Genomic DNA, 16,321 nt, shown 5'->3' on the forward strand with positions numbered 1-16,321 from the left:
GCGCGATCAGCGCCCGGCTGGTCGGTTACGACGGGCCTCAGCTCCCGCTTCAGGCCGCGACCGGCGTTTGGTCTGCGGCAGGGGCTGAGGCTGCGTTGCTCTTCTGCCAGACCAGCGCAGCCGTGCTGGGAAGCTTAAAAGTAGTGTAATTTCAAGTACCGCGCATTATATTGACTGTATGCTTACAGAAGTGCTTATTTGAAAGGCAATGCTTTATGACACAAGTTTTTGACAAAGCTACTTTGATCAGTTTGTGCGCCTGGTTTATCTCGCAGATCTGCAAATAGTTTATTGTCACGGCAGAGAGTAACGAGGGAAAAATGATGTAGAAAGGAGAAAGTTACACTGGCAGCTCTTAAGCTAGCGTGGTTGCTGCCAGAGGCACTTGTTAAATTCCACTTACGTGTTGCCTGTAAGTCTGGCTGTGTGTTTCCTGGTGTATTAGGGGTGTGACACCCGGGCCGATGTTACAATCACATTGGAGAGTGTTTCTGAAGGTGGCCAAGTTCAGAGAAAAGTGTAGCTCTGCAGTTCAGCTGTTTCCTGTGTGAATTTAGCAGTGTGAGATAAACTGCGTGGGAGTTGCAGTTTTCTCCCCACTGTCAACATCATTTGCTGTGGAAAAAAGAGCAAGCAAACTCATGCCGTGTAACAGAAAGCTTGCTTCACCTCACTTAATCAATTAAAAGACGTACCAGGTTTCTCTTGTGAAAAACTCGGAATCTGGCATAGCAGGAGGGTGGACTTCCCTGAATTTTGTCTTCTAGGAGAAACACAGCAAGGTAATTTATTTTAAATAATCTCTAGCAGCCACATGAAAACTGAAGAATAACAGCAGTAAGCAGGCCCATCATTCGCAACAGGGGACTATAAAAATTAAAACCCATCATGAAGCGTATGCCATGCTCTCACAGAAACTTGCTGACTTTGTCCCATAATTTCTTCTAACAACACACTCCCATGTGCATTTTCATCACTTCTTTCCTTATATGTAAACAAAAGTGGAATATCTCACTGCTTCCCTTTAACTGTGAATAGTGAATTTTGGATGACAACCTAGCATCTTCCGCTTTTGCTCTTCCACTTCCTCGTAGCCCTATGGGGGATTTCTGATGACTTCATGCCACAAAAAGAAATACGATATTGTGATTTAAAATGAAAAGCAAATCTGGTTACTTGCTTGTCTTAAAATTGTAGAATGGGATGAAGGCATATGAAATATAAGCAGAATTACAAGTTTGCAAATGGCCCAAGAAAATTGTTATCTGTGTTCCATCAGAATGGGTAACTCAATGTTTTTGGCTTTAGATGCAAAGGAAAATACCATGAGTCATTAGATGTGTTTTGATGATGAATTCCAAAATTTGTATGCTATCTATAATTCAAGTGCACTGTAAAATACTTCTGCGCTATCAAATACATTATTTTTTTTCTGCTTTCTTACCTTGCAAAAGAAGTCAAGATAACCCCTTTTGTAAGGGCAGATGCCACTGCTTAGAGACCACTATAGAATGCTACAGAATGGTACAGAACCACTACAGCACTACAGAGAAGAAGCCTTCATAATTCATCCATAGTGGTTTGTTGATGTGTCACAATGAGGAGAAGGGTTTATTACAGGAAATTACATGAATAAACTGTCATGGAAAGACTAAAAGGCAATCAGACTACAAAAGACTTTCAGGATGGTTATGTTTCTCTCCATTCCTTGAAAGAGGATGGCATATAATTGCCTTTTCTAAATGTAGTGAGATCTATTTTAAAAGTAGTTTAAAACGATGTTTTCAAGCATTTACAAAAATACGGGATTGCAGTTCTGCACTTCCAACATTAAGGAAATCATAGCAACAGAGCAGTGAGATTTTTACTGACTCCTTCAGAATGTTTTTCATTTAAGAAATTAAATATTTAGTCAAACAGATGTTTCCAGAGCAGAAAATTTAAATGCAAGTCTTTCCAACCCTCTGGAAGCATGCAGATAAAAAAGGCTTGTACAGCTGACATCTGGACATAAAGCACATCTCAGGAAATCTCTCTAACTAGAACCTCACTGCACAAGAGCCAGCAGTTAACGGCAATTAGAAGGTGAGAGTGCATGACTAGGGTCTGGTGCAGGTCCATCACAATCAATTAAGAGGTTCCATCAACCTACTGATGGCTAGGGAACTCAAGCTATAGACAGAAGTTAACAAAAACTAGCTAGTTATAAGAACCTCCTCCTTTATAACTAGACTCCTTTACCTGAAAGATGGAAGCTACTTTGTCAGATTGCTACTCCTCGGCAAGTTACAACAGCCAAAAAGAACTGGTTTGAGAGGCACATACAGCTAACAGCATCTGTCTGCTTCACAGCAACTACCTTGCGCATCACTTAACATCCATCGGGACGTTCACACAAAGCAGATTCCTGGAGATCACTGCACATACACTGGCCACAAATAAAACATGCTTACACATCACTCGCCTTCAATTTAAGCCCATCTGCACTACAGTTGCAGGCTGCAGCTGTTCACGTTGTCTTGACAGGGCTGGAATTAAAGCTAAGCCAGGGTCTGTAACTCATAGTGACATCAACAGCTTGAATCAGCCAGCTGCCCACCTTGGAAGAGCAGAGAGCAATTCACATGTTCAGACAATGAAACCCGAGACACAAGTTTATTGCTGTAACACTCGAGAGAGGCTAGTCTTTAAATACACATAGTTCTCATCTCCGGAAGGAAGGCATTGCATCATGAGACAGAGGCCTTGGGAAGCACTGGCTCACCAGCCAGGCAAGAGGGCTTGAAGGGTCTCGCCTTTACTTCGTACGCATATCGACAAATGTGTCTTCTGCTACAAGGCCTCCAGTACCACAGCAAGCCAACACTGCTTTCCGTTTACTATGCTGATTTGTTGCCGTGAGAATTTAACTGGATGGAGTAAAGAGGAGACGCTGCTGGTACTCTCTGCTATGTTAAAGTAGAAGCTGAATATGCAAAGGATAGAGATTGTTCTGTGCCTAAGGGAAGCACAGAGCTGCACAAAGATGAACAGAGCAGAGGGACAGACTGTCAGAGCAGAAAAGTAAGAAGGAGTATGACAAGAAATCAGGGAGAAGTGGTATAGAGTGGTAGGTTTACAAATGTGGGGACAAGATACTTGAAATAATATGAATTACAGAGGAAGCAATACCATGAACATAAGTCTTGGGAACATGAGATTGTGAAACCCCATTTTGAATGGATTGATGGAGGTAAAAACCCAGAGAAGAGAATGCAATGTAGGATTTTTTTATAAGGAATTAGACATTAAGGGTGGCTTGTTTTATCACAAGAAGTGGCAGGTGAGTCACAGAATTGCTTAGGCTGGTTAGTCCAACCTGCTTGTTCAAGCAGGGTCAGCAAGAGCAGACTTCCCAGGACTGTCTCCAGTCTGGTTTTGAGTATTTTCCACAGATGAAGACTGCACAACCTCTCTGGACAACCTGTTCCAATGTTTGACCACCTTCAGAGTAAAAAAGTGTTTTCTTGTGTTCAGATTGAATTTCTGTTAATTCATTTGTTTGTTTGTCTTATTTGCCCGGAGAGGTTGTGGATGCCCCATACCTGGAAGTGTTTAAGGCCAGGTTGGATGGGGCTTTGGGCAATGTGGTCTAGTGGAGAGTGTCTCTGCTTGTGGCAGGGGCTTGGATCTAGATGATCTTTGAGGTGCCTTCCAACTCAAACCATTCTATGATTCTATGATTCTGTGATTTTAATTTGTGTCCATTGGCTGGTCTCCTGTCACTGAGCACTAGTGAAAAGAGCTTGGCTCCGTCCTCTTCATTTTCTCCCATCAAGTATTTATACAGATTGATAAGATCACTCTGACCCATCGCTTCTCCAGGCTAAACAGTCCCAGCTTTCTGCCTCTCCTCATATGAAAGATGCTTCAGTTCCTTAATCATTTTTGTGGTCCTGCTCTGGACTTGCTCCAGTATGTCCATGTTTTTCTTGTACAGTGGGCCCAAAACTGGATTCAGCACTCCAGATGTGCTGCGTACAGAGGAAAGATCTCTTTCCTTGGCATGCCAGCAATGTTCTTCCTCATGCAGCCCAGGATGCTGCTGGTCTTCCTTGTCATGAGGGCATATTGCTGGTGGATGGTGAGCCCCTTGTCCCCAAGGAGCCCAAGGTCCTTCTTTGCAGAGCTACTCTGCAGCTTCTTAGACCCCAGCATGTACTGATGCCTGGAGTTATTCTTACCCCAATGTAAGACTTTGCGTTTCCCATTGTTGAACTTCATGAGATTCCTCTCTGCCCAATTCTCCAGCCTATCAAGGTCCCTCTGAGTCGTAGCACAATCCTCTGGTGTAACAGCCACTCTTCCTGGTTTTGTATCATCTGTGAACTTGCTGAAGCAGCACTTTGACCCACCATCCAGGTCATTAATGAAGAAGGCAAACAGTATTGGCCCCAGTATCAATCCCTGAGGTATACCACTAGTGACTTGCTTCCAACTTCACTTTGTGCCACAAACTCTGGGCTTGATTGTTCAGCCGGTTTTCAATTCATCTCACTGTCCCTTTATTTAACTCATACTTTGTCAGCTTGTCTACTAAGATGTTGTGGAAGACACTGTTAAAAGTCCTGCTAAAGCCAAGGTAAACAACATCTCATTGCTCTCCATTCATCCAACAAGCCAGTCAGCTCACTGTGGAAGGTTATCAGGTGGGTTAAGCATGACTTCCCCTTTGTAAATCCATGCTGACTACTCCTGATCACTTTCTTGTCCTTCCTGAGATGGATGGAAATGATGTCCAGGATTAGTTGCTCCATTACCTTCCCATGGATTCATGTGAAGCTGATTGGCCTGTCGTTCCCTCAATCATTGTTTTGCCCTTCTGTAAGATAGGTATGGCACTTTTGCTCTTCCAGTCTTGAAGAACATTCCCAATTGCCACAGCCTTTCAAAGATTATCAAGAGTGCCCTGCCAATGACATAAGTCAGCTTTCTTAGCACTCCTGGGTGCAACCCGCCAGGCCCCAGGGACTTATGCATGTCCTTTGTTTAAGTACTCCCTAAACTGGTCCTCCTCCACCTAGGGTAAGTCTTCCTTGCTCCAGACTTCTTCTTTGGTTGCAGAGCCTTGGGATTCCTGAAGGGTAGGATCATTTGTGTACAGCAGACCTAATAAGGTGCTCTGAATTTACTTGTAATCCAAGGTGGAATTAGGTGCATACAAATCCAGTATAGAGATAGGTGTCTTTCTGATAGTGAAATAATAGCATATGGCTTCCCACAGATCATACTTCCTTAGGAGCACAAGGAAAACTAGGACTAGATTTTTGATGCTACTGCCACTTCTTTTCTTAGGAGCATCTGCTTTTCTGAAAGGAGGAGGCAAAATTACAGGAAATGCACAGAGAAAAGCTGCTCTTATAACATGTTCCATTTCCATAAAGATGGTGAGGGTTAACATTTTTGTGCTGTTATTGGAGAGCTATATGTGCTCAAAGAGTCCATTTTAGTTCTTGGTACAAAACCCATTAATTATCAGGAAGAAGCAGCAATATGTAGAGACAGAAAAAAAACCCCTATTTGTAGGCATTTCTGGAATGTATTTGCATTCAGTCATCTGATTGATTCCCCTTTTCAGGTTAAAGACTCATTACCAGGAGGAAAAAAAAAATCTTACCATGTAGATCAGCTGAAGCCTGTAAGAACCCCCAAATCCCTAGCCTATTAAATTTGTTTCATCTACTCTCCTCTGGCATCCATGCTAACAAGGAAGATGACTGATGTCATTGTAATGCCACTCAATCATCTTTGAAAGGTCATGGCAATTGATAGAGTTCCTTAAGACTGGAAGAGAGCAATTGTCATTTGTATCTTCAAGTGCACAGAAAAACCTTTTGAGTTCTTTACTATTGAAAGATAACACAGAAGTCCTGATTCCACAAAGCAGTGATAGGTATGTTTGACTTCATTGTTTCTTGTCCTTTTAGAATGCCCTGCATGTCAAGTTCTTCCATCCAAAGGAAGACTTTTCAGCCTGCCTGACAGAACAGACCTGAGAGAAAAGGTTGTTTTCCACAGAGGGTAACTTCCTAGCATGTCTGATCAAACTGATTGCAACTGTGCAGGTAGTAAGCCCTTGTCTTTCCATTCTATGACCTCACCCTCATCTTCTCTAACATAACTGAAGAGACCTATTTAATTTACAGCAGTAACTGTAAATTCCCCTAATACTTTAAGAAGTATTCAGTGAAAAAATTCCCTTCGGTAGTATATAAAAAATTAATTCACTGATTTTTTTTTTTCCATCAAGTTTTCTGGACAATCTCTATTATACCTTTATTCTTCAGATTGGATTCCCAAGGCTCCTTCTTCACACAACACTCTCTGAGACCTTCGGTATCATTGACGGTGGAACTTCTGCAACTCTTAACATAGAAAATCTTACTGAAATGTTAGCGAAGAATCTAATACTTCTTCCTTGGACTAAAGTCCTGTTGGCTTCCTTAGAAACAATAAAGCAGTGGCCTTTTCTTGATTTGATTTATAGACACAGAAGCATTCCATGAGGTGCAGAATGAGTATCTTGCCTTGTCCAAACCCAACTCAGGTCACAAATGCCCAGAAAGAATCTGGCTGCATAGAAACAACTCATGCAGGAGAGATACTACACATAACTCTTTAATTTTGAGTCTATTTCTGCTGTAAATTATTTTTAAAGTGTGATGTTTTTGAATTGGGTTATTTGACCCTAAAATGGCTGACAGCCATTTGAAATAAAGGGATTGTTGAAGTATATGCTAAAGTAGAAATCAAAACTTACTGCAGACTGTTGCAAGGTAAGGAAGTCAAGTGAAGAAGGTTTTGGCAAAAGTGAAAAGTCATTCTTTATTGACAGAGATTTTTCTTTTTACCTTTCCAAATTAATTGTAATTTTTAGTAGAACTGTGAAAGGTAGTTCGACTGTATGGGAAGCTGAGTAGTCAAGAACTTCTGAAGGATCTGGCAGAACTTTCTCATTCCCCTCCTTTCTGGTGTAGTCAGAAGGTATTTGGACTGAGGGAATATTCCTGAGGTCATCTTTCATCTGCATAAACAATGTCTCCAAACAGGAGGGACCTCCTTGTAGTCTCCAACTGAGCACACTGCATGCAACAAATCTGAAGTGCAGGTATTTGGTAATATCACAACCATGTTCATGAATTTGCTCACTTCTTTTTCTGCAAGTTGATATACAGTTGTGAGCTGTGCACACTCAGGATGTTCTCCTGGGATAAAGACAACAACAGTTGTATGGTTGAATTCAATACGGAAGGTGAGGTATTGCACCACTTTCCCTATCTGAGTCTCAAAGTAGTCTACCATCTGAACATATAGGAAGCCTCCATTCAGCTGCCTTGTCACAATATAAATTAGCTTGACTTTTTTTTCCTTGGTGATCAAAGCAGTAGCATCCGTGGGAATACTTGTTTTCCCAGTCAGAGTCCAGTTCTCTTTCCTCCCATCACCGTACTTGAAAGTGTTAGAGACCTATTTTCTTCCGTCAGCACAGTCCCCAAGGGAGTACAGTACTCCTCCACAAGTCACCATGATGTGGAAGACCAAACCTATAGGCACTACCTTAGTCCAGGAATTGTTTTCCATATCGCATCTCTGAGCTGTCTGTGAGGTGGTGATCTGGTCTGTTATTTCTCTAGTGACACCAACTGCTAATGTTGCACTATGAGCAGCTGCTTTACATGGCATCTCTGTCAGTTTCAGACACGTGAAAGCTCAAAAGTATAAGCAAAACCTTCATCATGAAATCTTACATCCTCTTTCGGACCTCCTAAAATCATTATAATTAATGACCCTTTCCTCTGGAAAAGAAAGCAGTCTTCAAACATGTTCTTTCGTCCTGTCACTCAAAATCATTTCCATCTGAGCCAGAGGACTAGAAAGACTGTTGAGTGTCAGCATGTCATGGCTGGTAGCCACCAGCGTGTTGCTTGAGACCCCAAGTAAGTGGATAAAGACAAAAATCTCACTGGAGTATGCTTATCTTTTTTCTTTCCTGATTTTCACTTACTCGATCAAGGCCAGGAAAGCCTGATTCTCATTCTGCTCCTGGAGGTCATCCTCTTTGAAGAGCCTGCCATGTATCTGACAGGGGCTGCGCATCAGTTCTGAGGTGCATAGGCACATCTCACCACCTCTTTAAGCTCACACATGGAGGCTATGAGCATGTAGAAGAGGCAACTTTTCTCCACAAAGGACCTGAGGATAAAAACAGAGCTGTGAGCTTTCACTTGAACTAGGTTGCCACTTTCAGCAGTTCCTCCATATTATTATGATACATTGTTTCTTTTCTGTGAACTGCATCTTCCCACATTTAGTCTTGCAAGTCCAAGGCAGAGATGGTAGTGTGAACTTTCAGACATCAGTTGTTATGGTGAGATGTGTGGTGTCATAAAATACAGCTGCTAGAACACAGTATGCTACAGGTATTCAAGTGTTGAGGTGAAAACAATCTATCTCCTAGGGCCATCTCTAATGTTCTAGCATAACACAGAACAGGTCAAATAAGAGAAGAAAAATAAAATTAGGCTCTTTTCTCATGAACCTCCTTTCTCAACAGTCTGGGTATAACAACTAGAGCTATCTGCAGCGTGTCAGACAAAATCAGTACTGCCCCACAGTTGGGAGCACACGTTGAATACTGAAAAAAGCAGGATCTGGTGCAGCATTGGCAGGAAATGTGCATGCTGGCCTCCCAAGGAAGTAAATTTATCAGGTAACTGCTAGCAAGAAATACATCCTGTCTTCTGTTTTCCAAGTTATCTACGTAAGTATGTTACTTTTCCCAAGAAATATTAGGATTTTGAAAGGCTACATAGGAGGAACCCTAACTGCACTTTAAAGATGCAGACCAAGGGAGGGACATCTGCTAGAATACTACTTCATGCTGCCTTGCAACACTGACAAGTAAGTACCTTTGAGCGGCAGACGGAAATATGGCTAATTTAAGCTTCTCAGACTATCTCATCTTTTCCAGCCATCATATGCATTTCAGCTGGCTCAAGAATGCCAGCTGCTTTTCTGAGGTAGGTGGTATGATGTCAGTCACTCCCCTCCATGCTCATTCCATACAGATACCATCTGTCCATAAAGAGCTGACCCAACTGACCTCCACCTCCAAGAGCACTGGTGCACAAGGGTTTCATTCCAAGGTTCTGGAAGCCTGCTCTGTATGTCAGGATCTGAAGCTGATGTTCATTGTGCCCTCTGATCAGCTGGAGAAAAGCAACAGGATCCAGATTCAGGATGTGCCTCTCACAGTGGGAGTGAATGCAAATTGATAAGGACTTGTGACTAAAATCTACAAACCAACTGGGAATGGGTTCAGCTATGACCTCAGCCCACAGATTGCAGTGATGAGGCAGGTGTGAAGTCAAGCTGTGATATCAGCCAGGCAGGTCAGGAGGCTGAGGTATAGACCAGAACTCCTACAGCACCACAGAGACAGGAGTGACAGCCCCAGGCTCACGACTGCTGTGCCCATGGACCCTGACACTAAGTATTGTGTTTATTCTCACTGTTTTGTGTGTCAGCCCAGGCTTCCCGCACCACATACTTTTCAACTGCTACTCTGACAACAGATTTATTCCTTTCTGTCCTATGGCTCTCCCTTGTGCCTTTTAGAAGAATGTGGAAGCTTTTTAAAGTAATAATTTATTTTTACACACCTCTCAGCAAGGTAAGAGAGAATTTTTCCTCCTCTTCTCTGCCTTTAATTTACAGAGTGTACATTCCTCCCTCCTCTGCCCCTGCAGAGTAGAACTGAAGAACAAGATTAGAGTGGACAGTGTCTATTTATTCCCAATGCCAGTTCAAAGATACCAAAGACCAGGTATTTTATACATATTGTGTAGGTTCAGCACACTTCTACTGGTTTGTAGCTGCAGGAATTCAACACTTCTGTAAACTAAATCATAATGCCTTGAATAAGTCAGTGATAAAATAAAGAATTCAAATTGGTAATTAGATGTGAAAAGCTTGTTTTAGTGATTTGCCCAGTATCACCCAGCAACACAGTGGCAAATACAGGGCGAATTAGAACTGACTTAATTTAGGCACCAGCTTTTCTCTTCCCTAAAGCTTTGATCATTGTCAGCCTGCTGTCTTCTAAAACAGAAGAGACTTTAGGACAGTCACCTCCACTACACTTGGTACAGCCTGGGGCAAGATTCCCTTTGCCAGGGTGAGGGAAGGGATATTTTGCTGACTGTTCTGTAAGTATGCTAAAAGAGGCAAAGGTGATGACTGATAAACATTCTTAAAACTAGCAGCCCTTACCTTGTGAGGTTTTTGTAGCCCTGAACATGTGCTTTGTGTCATAGCCCTAATGACATGCATTGTGAAATCAAAAAGTAGTGTGTCCCAGTGATATACACGGGGTTGGAACATATAGATGGCTGCTTCTTCAGCACAGGAAGAGATCGAAGGAGAAGAGACAGTTGTGTTGAAAGGAGAGAATACGCTGATGGCAAGCCTCTGGTTAAATTCAGGACCTGTACCAATTTTGAATGTATTCTGATGGATCACAGCCCTTCACCTGTGACTTTTTAGGAAAAAGAAGATCTTTAACATCATCCGTTCTGTATCCTTTACTGTCTCTCTCCTGCCTTTTTCTCATGCAGACTCCTTATTCCTGGGAATAGTCTCATATTAGTCATCCCACTAGGTAAAGGCTCTTTGAGTTTCATGACTCAGTCCCCTCATCTGCTGTTTCCAGCAGCATTTCTCATGAAAACAGTCTCCTTCAAGTTCCCCTGTTCCACACCTTTCGGTCCAGCTTCCTGGGCTCCTCAGCTCTTCGGCTTCACCTCATTCTCCCCAGTCCACTGACCCAGTATCAGGCAGTGCCACTCTTTCTTCTCTTACTATTGCTTAGTTTCTCTTTATGTCTTTTCCTTTCTGAATCCCTTCCCAACTCTGTTACCTGTACTCACTGGTTGTCAGGCACAGTTGTCTTGCTCACACCGTCCCAGACAGCCTCTCCAAATACTTTATCCAATCTCAGTCTTCCCCTTCTTCCCTGTGGAAGTCATTTAAACAATCATTCAAACTCTACAAGTCTATCCATTACTGCAACTTACTGAACTGCTAGAATGTCTCGACTCATTCAAAATACACAGGCTTGCTTTCAAACTTGCAAGAGAAAGTTGCACAGAGCAAAAGGGAAACATGCTGGTAATCTTGGCTAGTCAGAACTTGGGAGGAATCTTAAGTTCAGATGCTGTGTTGTAATAGAAAAAATCTACAGAAAACAAATTCTTGCTGTCACCACAAAGAGGTATACTGCCTGTGACCGTCGTCTGGGTGGCCTAGTAAAAATAATATTGCCATTGCTAGTAAGAAACCTAATGCTGGCCTTGCAAGGCCACAGAACCGGTGGGCTGTTAGACTTGTTATCAGCTTGTGTGAATTTGCAGTGCAAACTGAAGCTTGGTACCAGGTGTCTTTTGTTATGATGTGGAGTTTAAGCATGGGATAATACCAGAGACCTTGAAAGTATGTGCATCAGCTGAAAACAGAGGCCACAAGACTGTAAACATCTCTCTGGCAGTCAGCTTCTGCTTATTGAAGAATTAAAACTTTAAGAGCTGGGAACACTGCTTTAGACATAACAAAGAAGTCAAATAACAGGACAAGGCAAATGGTGTGGCCAGGGGAAATTAACACCCACCGGCATTGCACAGCATGTAGTCCAAGGAAAGGAGACCAAAGACTTAGAATCCATTGAGAAACTCAAACATTTTATAAATGGACTAGATCTTGATATTCAAAAGGAATTGCTTCTTGCAAATGGTCATCATCACTAGATCATCATGGAATTCTCTTCCTACAAACTGTCAAAGCTGCAAGCACGTTACCTGCTTCAAGGACCATGACTCATCAAAGGTCTTCTGTCATGCCAGCCAAGCTCCAGGACTGTATAAAAGTCTGTGTCTGAGTGCATAAACTACATGCACTTGTTGTGTAAAGCTCTGTAATTCCTGAATAAAGTGTTACTGCATGTAAATTCAATTTGGCTAGTGTAACAACTATCACACTCTGATCAGCCCTAAAATGGTCAGGCAATTGGACTAGATGATCACTGTATGTCTCTTCCAACTGGAACTGAACTGTTCTATTCAAAGTATAATTCTCATTATTGAGCACAAATTTATCCATAAAATCCTCAGTGTGAGATGGCTGTCCCACTGAAATAAAAGACAAACCTCCAACAGAACCAGGGTTCTAGACATAATGCAGTTTCACAGAATACAATTTTGGAATTGGTGTTGCCACACCCTCACGAGGAATTAAATGGTAGGCAGTATAAAACCGCCTGAGTTGGAATAGTTCTCTCACTGTTCCACAGTTTCTATACTTTTATTGTTTGTTTCTTGCTTTTGTGATTTACATTAGAATTATCTGTATAGCTGCATATCCTCTTACCTCCAATTCTACTGCTTTAATACAGCATAAAGAAAAGCACGAGGGCTCAGTCTTCTGTCTTTTTAGACTATGGTAGGCAAAATGGTGTTCTGCCATTGTAAAATTATTCCAGAAGTTAATTATTTGTGTTTTGGAGGCATCTTTTTTCCTACTTCTTTACCTGAGGGTTGAACAAGGAACTTACCACAAGAAAGAAGGGTGTGCCTGTTCTGTGGAGCTGGCGGTAAGCGTTTGTGTAGGAAGAACCCAGAACGCCTAATGAGCTTCAAGGAACAAGTTGGGGCTTTGGGCTGCAAGCCATATTGTTTAGTTGAGAAACGTCTCATAGTGTAAACTGAAATTCAGCAAGACATAGCACATTAGAGACTTGCTTCAGTATTACAATTAAGAAATACTTTCTTAATGAAGTGCTCTTTCAATCAACTAACTTTTGGGGAAAACTTCATTTTAATTATTCTCAGCATTTATATGCATTCTCTATTAAGGTTACACTCATAAGTTGATTTGCACAGCCAATAATACGTGTGAGTTTTAATAAATTGTTAATTTTTATGGCCGTAAATTCAATAGATTATGGTATGGCCTTCAACCCTTTATAATTCCTGAAATCATATTATTATGGCCCATTATGGGGTATACCTGCAACACACTTTTAACTTTTTATTCTCTCTCTAGAAACTGTTCATAAACATACAAAGTATGTATTACCCATTACATAAAATGTAGCCATTTTTGTAGGGATGGTATTTTACTCAGGTCTCTTTCTGTGACTGTGGTTCAGCACCCCTAAATAAGCTCTTCCTCCATTTGTATCCACCTGTGACTGTAGCCCATGTAATTGACCAGTAGATATGGCTAATACAGGTTCAGTTATCATGAAACTTTCCTGGCTATGAAATAGCCTCCAAACAGACCTGTTTCTGGAGAACCGCTTGGTTTTGTATGGATACACACATTCCTGCAATACTTAAGCATACGTAACATACTTATCTCTCACATAGTACCATACAGTTGAGAGTGTGATGGTTGTGTTCAAGTAGTCACTGTTACTGCAGTCTCTCGTCAAGGAACAGCAGCAGCAGGATGCAGTTCTCCTCAGGAACAGCCAATACCGGCAAAAAGACTTGCTATGCTACTGTAACTGCAGTTGTGCAAAGGACTGTATGTGTTGCTAACATACTGTGTAGATGAGGCCTTAAGACCCAATTCAGCTTCGCCCCACAAAAGAGGCATGTACTACAAAATCATAATAAATGCAATTACTGATTTTCAGTTCCATTAAAACCTCAGAGAGAGGCCCTGAATGTCAGAAGTGTGTCTGCACATCTGTGAGAGGATGATTTTGGAGTAAGGTACTCTCAGAAGCAGCCTTTGTCAGAACCTAGAAGTATGTGTAAATTATTTTTATTTCTCCAGCTCCTCCATATTGCCCAGTTGAGGTATGGATTCAGGATCGCTGAGAAAATGGGCTAAATTTCTGAACATGTTTGGTTTTGAAGAGTGCCAAAACACAAGGCTATGATACACATATTCAGGTCCCTGGAGACAGCAAACCTTACTTTATTTGACCAACAGATATAACTCTGCTAAATGAATGTTCCTCCTCTTGCCCATTAAGATATTTTCAAGGAGAAAATTATTTTCCTTTTTTCCCACCTTAATAAGCTTTTTAACCCATTTGCTTACTAGAGTGCTGATGGCCCTCTCTTATCTTGAATCTCTTGTAAAGTTTCTGATATATTTTTGTTTGTGTAGGATGGGTGCAAATATATGTGTTACATACTTCTCTAGTCTTATCATGGGAAATCTGGATTTTAAAAGCCAAGCTGTATGACCTAGCAAAATGTTGCCGTTTAATGTCCTCTGGGATAGTAAGTTTTCTTACAAAACTTAATACATTGCCATCACTTGGAATACAAGGAGAAAGCAAGCAAGAGCATCCTGAATGTAAAAGTGCAGAACATGCTCTAGTCAGAAATATACAGCTTTCCAAAATGTATGCCCCAAAAATGCAAATTTCTCACCTTTCCTGCTTTCTGAGAGTAGGAGTTGGGTTGGTTGGTTTTGGTTTGGTTTTGATGTGGGTTTTTCTTTTTCCCCACAATATTGGGACTCGCAACAGCACAACTGTTGAGACAACTGCAGTCCTGTATTTTGTATCACCAGTACATGGAAACCTACCTCATATTATTTTTACTGTCTCATTTCCAAGTTTAACCTTACACTGATCACCAGAAATCCACTGGCGTGGTCTGCTTTCCATTCTAGCAGCCCAATACTTTCAGTCTGTATGTGTTCTTTGGTCATATCAGGGCTTAATGACTAGGGTCAACAGGAAGGACTGTAAGGACTCTCCTATCTTTCAGTGAATTTGCTTAAGTGAACTGTCATAACCGGTAATTCGAGCTCCTTACATAACACAGCTAGCAGCTTCCAGTGGCGATAATTCCCTACCATCTACGTATCTCAATCATATCCAGAACATTAGTTCTTAATTTCTGGGGGTTTTTTGATCGAGTCTATTCCACCAACATCTAGCTTTGCAGCTCTCCAGCAGCTTGTGTCAGGCAGCCACTACCCACTTTCCTTGTTCTTAATTCACCACCTGGATATTGCGTTTTACTTATCAGAGAGGGGAATACCACAATGATCTCAACAAGGACCATTAATAACCTTCCAAATGTTCAGTGGAAGGAGAGCTCCATGGTTAATGATTTTATGTAGCTGGTACCATGAGATGTGGCTGCTGTTTGATTATCTCCCATGGGTGCCACTAATGGTACTCCTGAGTGTTTACAAATTATATTTAGAGTCCAAGAGATTTTTCCAGTTTCCTTTTTTTTTACAGAACTGTGGCTTTTTTAATCTTTCAAAGTATGGAAGAGATACTGGAGGAAGACAGAAAGTAAGCCATATACGCCCTGGAGGAATGATGGGAGTGCAGAATAACTAACCATGTGAATTCCTCTGAAGACAAAGTATTTCTTTCTTCGGAGCTGTTAACTCATAATTTTTCTCCACAGATACACATTTGTATAAAAGAAAAACCCCGCTGTGATTAATGTTAAGTAAACAAGTAATTCAATGTTTTCCAGTCTTACCAGGTTCAGCCAAGAGAAGACTGGAAGAAGGGAGAAATGGGGACAATTTATCACCTTTTTTGAGATCACACTGGTCTCTGGGTGGAATCTGTCCATGTAGCATTGCTTGGTTTGGTTTGATTCCTGTTTGATAACATTATCATAAAGCATATAGTTCTTGTCTTATTTTTATTGGACTTAAAATGTAGTTATCCAATGGTTATGGTCAATAAACCACTACGTGCAACAAATGCAAACAGACTGCTCCTTAAGCTATTCCATTAGTGTAACTGACCTGAAGAACTTGCTTTCATTTACACAGAAACTTGGTCCTCAAGCTTAACAACCAACTGTTTATTTCATACCTACAAATTTTCATTACAATGTTCTTCAACCTTAAGGTTCTGGAAGAAGTTAACTGTGATCTTGGGCAAAATGTCACAGCTAAGTTGCAAGTAGTTCATGAGGAAAGCAAAAGTTTGAGTGGAAAGAAGAGATATGTGTGTAGCATTACTTAACATTATTACAATCTTTTTCTGTTATACAATGGTGGTTAGTTGAAACCACAGCAATACATCCTATTTTAAGTCAATTTTGCTTCAAGGGAAAAGGAATTAAGATTTGTTTACCCACTTACTCAATTTGATTGTGGTTAGAATTGTATGTTTACGTTTTAAACTTTTAAATTATTTTTGTCTTACAAATAGTCTTACTTTGCTTATCTATATGTCCTGGTTTCAGCAGGGAGAGTTAATTTTCTTCCTAGCAGCTGGTATAGCATT

General features: G+C 41.2%; 1 protein-coding gene across 1 annotated transcript; it reads right to left on the reverse strand.

Annotated features, from left to right (window-relative positions):
• Window positions 1-7,059: 7,059 nt before the first annotated feature.
• CCIN (calicin) lies at window positions 7,060-8,136 on the reverse strand. Its single transcript, XM_075740480.1, is given in 5 exon segments — window positions 7,060-7,187; window positions 7,190-7,268; window positions 7,270-7,742; window positions 7,745-7,844; window positions 7,846-8,136. Coding segments are annotated over 5 exon segments (1,071 nt in total).
• Between the last annotated feature and the right edge of the window lie 8,185 nt (window positions 8,137-16,321).

The sequence above is a fragment of the Balearica regulorum genome, chromosome Z (genome assembly GCF_011004875.1).
Source record: "Balearica regulorum gibbericeps isolate bBalReg1 chromosome Z, bBalReg1.pri, whole genome shotgun sequence".
Taxonomy (NCBI): domain Eukaryota; kingdom Metazoa; phylum Chordata; class Aves; order Gruiformes; family Gruidae; genus Balearica; species Balearica regulorum.